General features: G+C 33.1%; 1 protein-coding gene across 1 annotated transcript in view; it reads right to left on the bottom strand.

Annotated features, from left to right (window-relative positions):
- Positions 1-1,224: 1,224 nt before the first annotated feature.
- LOC142975380 (DNA-binding protein D-ETS-6-like) overlaps positions 1,225-5,085 on the bottom strand; it is a 28,825-nt gene continuing 24,964 nt past the window's right edge. The window contains exon 6 of the mRNA XM_076118173.1: positions 1,225-4,337. Within this exon, the coding sequence (XP_075974288.1) occupies positions 4,152-4,337 (186 nt within the window). The 3' untranslated portion in view covers positions 1,225-4,151. The remainder of the gene's footprint in view (positions 4,338-5,085) is intronic.

The following is a 5,085-nucleotide window of genomic DNA, read 5'->3' as shown; positions in this document are numbered from 1 at the left end:
CGCAACCCTCGGCACTTGTTTACTATTAGTGCATAATTATGATTGAATGATGTGAATTGTCAGCTTAAAATTAAATGGGTATTGTTTTTTCGAACAACTATTAAAGCTAATCATAAATTAAACCGTTGAATACAACCGTTCAATAGACTAAAGTTTAGTAACGAGTCCGGTAAATGCCAAACTGAAACTAGTAAAATGGCAAAAAATTGGTGAGGGGGAAGGTTTTTTAGCAATCAACTCTATTTAAATGTTTAGGAGTCACTTTCACTTAATCCGGGTAAGTATGAATTAGCTTAAGAATTCGAATATTAATGCAGATATTTTTATCCACTTGCTAAAGTTATTATTGTGCTACTTAGCAGTAGTAACACGTAATACTCAGATGCATACTTAATCGTTATGAAAATTTTAAACTTCTATAGACAAGACATTGTCTTAAGCGCCCACAGAATAGGCAGTTAAATTTTCAGTTCAAGACCCGTGTGGATTTGAATATTATGGGCCTTAATATTTACCTTATAAATGGTTTGCTTTAAAATATACAGATGGTGTAGAACCCATGCCGCGTGTGTTGCGTGGGTGCGTATCAGCGGCGGGTATCCGGCGTCGCAAGGACATTCTACATTGTATGTGTGTCCGCACGCTCATTGTCTATCACCCTTACTTGCCACTTATCACCGGGTTATGTCTTATCTAACGGTTTGTTTGTCCGCGTTCAACAGTTGCGGATAACTGCATATTGCTGATATGTTATCCATCTCTATGATGTGAGAATAGTAAAACTGATTTTTCTCTTCCTACCCCGGTGTGACAGTACGGATCAAATTTGTGCTGAAAATTCTGTGTTTTGGATTCTTTATTTATAATAGCTACATTGCTTTCATAGTTTTTACTTTTTAGGTAGCAATGAATATAAATGTTCGGGTGCCCAAATGGTTAAACGTAGTATTTAGCCAGTTGACCACACAATCATTTTTCGATGTGTATGAAGTTATGGTCTTGAAGTCCATAATATCTTACAAATCTAAGCCAGCATCTTTCTTCTTTCGAGTCATTATGGCTGAACCTCTCACTGATTATGAAAATAGTGAAATAAAGGGTGAGTTGCCACACACTTAATCAGTAGAAACAAAATGTACTTACATGCACTTTAGGGACGCAACAAGTAAATAATAAAAGTACAATAGTAATTATTTATTTATAATTAAGAAGGAACAATTATGATACAAAACTGAGGCAGTGTACTTATTGTATGTATCGTCGATATGTACAGTTGGCGTCATGTACACGTTACAATTTACAACAAATACTATTCTAATACTACAATATTACACAACTACTTATGTCCTAGTTATAAATGCAAGCTTAACGACATACTTCTCTGTTATGAAACTTTAAATAACCTGTAAACCCAAGTTAAATTCGAAACATTTTAAAATTAACGTTATGAAGTAGTTTAATAAACAAATTAAATAATGAACAAAAATAGTTACATTCGAAAGTTTAACTTAAGCTTTGCTCATTTGAAATGACAGTTTTAGTAGGTATAGTTTAAGTGTTTACAAGTAAACATGGATATTTACAAAATAATAATTATTATTATGACATACAAGTGACATTTATAAGTACGGTAAAAAACTATGATTTATTATATATCAATTCACAGAACTGAAAACAATGTAAAACAAAACAGCAACAATGAACTAACAAAATATTATGCGCAAAACAATAACATTTAAAAACTTCAATAATTGTGATATTATAATGCAATGAATTTAAACATGATTTAAAAATTAAAGGTTACACACACATTTTCGGTTTGGTATTAATCGGCTTAGCCGGGCGGCAAAACTACATGTGTGTGGATGAAGAAGATCGGCGCAAACCAAGAAAGTAAACCGAGGCGATTCTGTTGTTCGTGAAATATTGCTAAACTGAACATTTACGTTTCGATCTATCGATTATCGATCGTTGACGAACGAATTGCATGGTCACGGGCTTCAAATTCAAATTATTTTTATTCAGCTTACAGTCAGCCAAGGTAAGAGCCGTTGCATTATAATATATTATTATGTATACAAGTTGCGAGAGTTTAAAATCGTTTCAAAGATAACTGTTAAGAAACGCTTAAACATATTTGTTTACATTTTATCACCCGTTTTCCAATTAAATAGATATGGAACAGGGAAAATTATTTATAAAATACTGTAAACGTGTAGATGGTAATCAGACAATTAAAAGATGGATAACAAATAATCATAATTTACAGTTACATAAGATAAATTTACATAACAGTATTGGCATAAAAAGGCTGTAGATTAGATGATTTCAGCAATTTATATAATCTGAAGCAGGAAACGCGTCATCACAACACATATTTATTTTATCGTTATATGATAAAAGTTTGTTACCTACCTACTTTTATATTCAATCGACTGTACTTTGATATCTAAAGACTAAAGATAAGTCTATTATTAGAATAATTTTACATAGATTGCAGCTCTTACTTTTGGGAAAAATATAGAAGTAGGATTGAGTAAAGAAATATTAAGAATTATGTATAGCTTGTACGTCTCGTAATCCAGTTTAAACTATAATATGTTGTCGAATTTTCATTGAAATAAATACATTCCTATATCTTTACAAACTATCGTGTAGACAAAATTATTCGAATACCGTTTAAATACAGGATATACAAGACAGCAAAAGACAGGGCTTATAAAATTGTTAACTTCAGAGCTTAAACTTTCATAACAATCAATAGAAAAGATAAAGGTAACATTAACACCGCGTGGCTGTTGAAGTAAACAGTACAAATAAAATACAACATTATAGAAACCTAAACATAAAGTAGATATATAAATGTACAATAAGTTGCAAGTACAGGTACCTAGTACATAACGCAAATGTAGCGCGAGTTTAGAAGAGTAGAGTGCGTTACGTCAAATTGTTTTCACCGTGAGGGAAGACCAGCGGTAACTTTTGCTTTCGTGCATATAAATAATTTTAACAATCTTTTTATAGATGAACAGTAAAATGTTGTCATATACCCCTGCGATATAATTAGCCTGTCTTCATTACATATTCTTAATCATCTGGCATAGTTGAATAAAGGCTAAAAGTCGAAAAGGCTTAGTACACTTTCGTTTCTCGCTCGAAAAACATATGCGAAAGAGTCGACCGCAGAACAACTGATTGGCATCTCTTTTAAATACTTTTGAATGATAATCTTGTAAAGTTCAAAGTATAGTTTGTGAGTTACCAAAGTTAAGTCTCCCTGAATTCATCAGTGATATGCGTCTGTACAGCGCAATTATTTTTCTTTTTAACTTTACATTGCAATAGTGAACATATACCGGAGGAAAAAATTATTCAAGTGAAATGTAACCAAGTTTATGCTAGACGCATTTTAAAAGTAGCTAGTTAATACTTATTTGGTAATGACATAATTACTTACATTTACAATGTACAAATAAGAAAAGTATACAAAGAAACACTTAAGACTACCGATTATTAAGTAATAAACTACTTATTTGTATTCATCATCAACATTGATTTGAACACTCTAACTTACCCTACTTGTATTATGTCAACAATAAATTGCATATAATTTGAAAAAAAAAACCGTCTTCTATTATGATAGTTAGTTTCAAATAATGAAAAATAAAAATAAACATTGACACTTAGTAGGAACCTCCTCCGTTTTGAAGTCGGTAAAAAGGTAGATAAAATTCTCGTACTTTGTAGGTTATGAGGTTAACTTAGAGGTATTGTACACATTGTACTGCAATGATCTATCAACATTTACTCTTTAACAACAATACAATCATCAGAAAAAGTATAAACTAGGTATAATACTTATACACAATAATATACACTACACTACAATTTTATTACAAACTTACGTAGCGTTTGACGTGGATGCGTTGAGGTTTTGCGTTTCTCACGAAGTCACTACCAAAATTCTTATCATTTTGTTCTTTTGTGGTTAGAAAAATACCGCACAAAGTAGTGAAATGCAGAAACTGTTCTACATGCATGCTCACATGAAATAGATTTCTTCAATATGCAGTCCTCTCTCCATAACATGACGTGGTTTTGTACTCCAAATCAATCCACAAGAACGAAACATATCGTTCCAAGAAATCACTTCACGGCGCTTGCGGCGGTTGTGGTGACGTATGTGTGGTGTGCGTGTGTTGCGTGTGTGGCGTGTGTTGCGCGTGCGCAGCGGGGGGCAGGTAGTGCCAGTAGGGGGGCGAGTCGGCCGCCTGCGCCTGGCACGCCGCCGCCAGCCCCGCCCAGCTGAACCGGTACGCGTAGCGCTTACCATGCACCTAAACCAGAATACGAAAATTAAAAGTTTTTTACAAAGATTATGCATCTATTTGCCCGGCATGGTGCACTTTAGGTCTAATCTCTCACTCAATACGAGAGGAGAACCTAACTCGGCAGTGACTAAGCAAAAAACAAATAAAAAGTATCTGTTACAGTCTCTGGTCTACTGAATCCCATAGCTCATTTACGCGGTTCAATCTGCTTTGGTTTTGTTTGTGTTAAAATTGTACCCTATGACTATTGACCTTCTTCGTAGGGGTATAATATTCATAAACCAATACCAAAGGACCTTTAAACATGATTTTAGGGTAATTATTGGCACTATTGGCAAAAATCACTTAATATTTGTATTTCGCGTTCAAATTTTAACTAAACTAACAGCTTAATATCAAAAATCAAATCCTAAAAAAAGCTTGCCAACCAAAAATGCAATAAAGATAAAATGCACGGTATTTCCTCTCGAGTTATTCGCCTTAAGCAAAATACACACTGCATGGACAATACATTATAACATATGTACTACAGTTTGTTTAACTTGCGCATTTTAGCATGTGCGTTATGTTAACATATTAAACTAATATGTATGCGAAAGGCGGACGCTAATGTTTGTTGCTTTGTTATTGTTTAACTTATAAATTATATCAAGATGAACGAACACTATAAATTACAGTCATTATAAAACAAACCCTTATTTATTTATTTAGTATGTAACTGAATTAATACTCAAATGTAAAATATTTCCTTTCA

The sequence above is a fragment of the Anticarsia gemmatalis genome, chromosome 9, assembly GCF_050436995.1.
Source record: "Anticarsia gemmatalis isolate Benzon Research Colony breed Stoneville strain chromosome 9, ilAntGemm2 primary, whole genome shotgun sequence".
Taxonomy (NCBI): Eukaryota; Metazoa; Arthropoda; class Insecta; order Lepidoptera; family Erebidae; genus Anticarsia; species Anticarsia gemmatalis.
The sequence above is the reverse complement of the archived record's forward strand: the minus strand, read 5'-3'. Positions and strand labels throughout refer to the sequence as shown.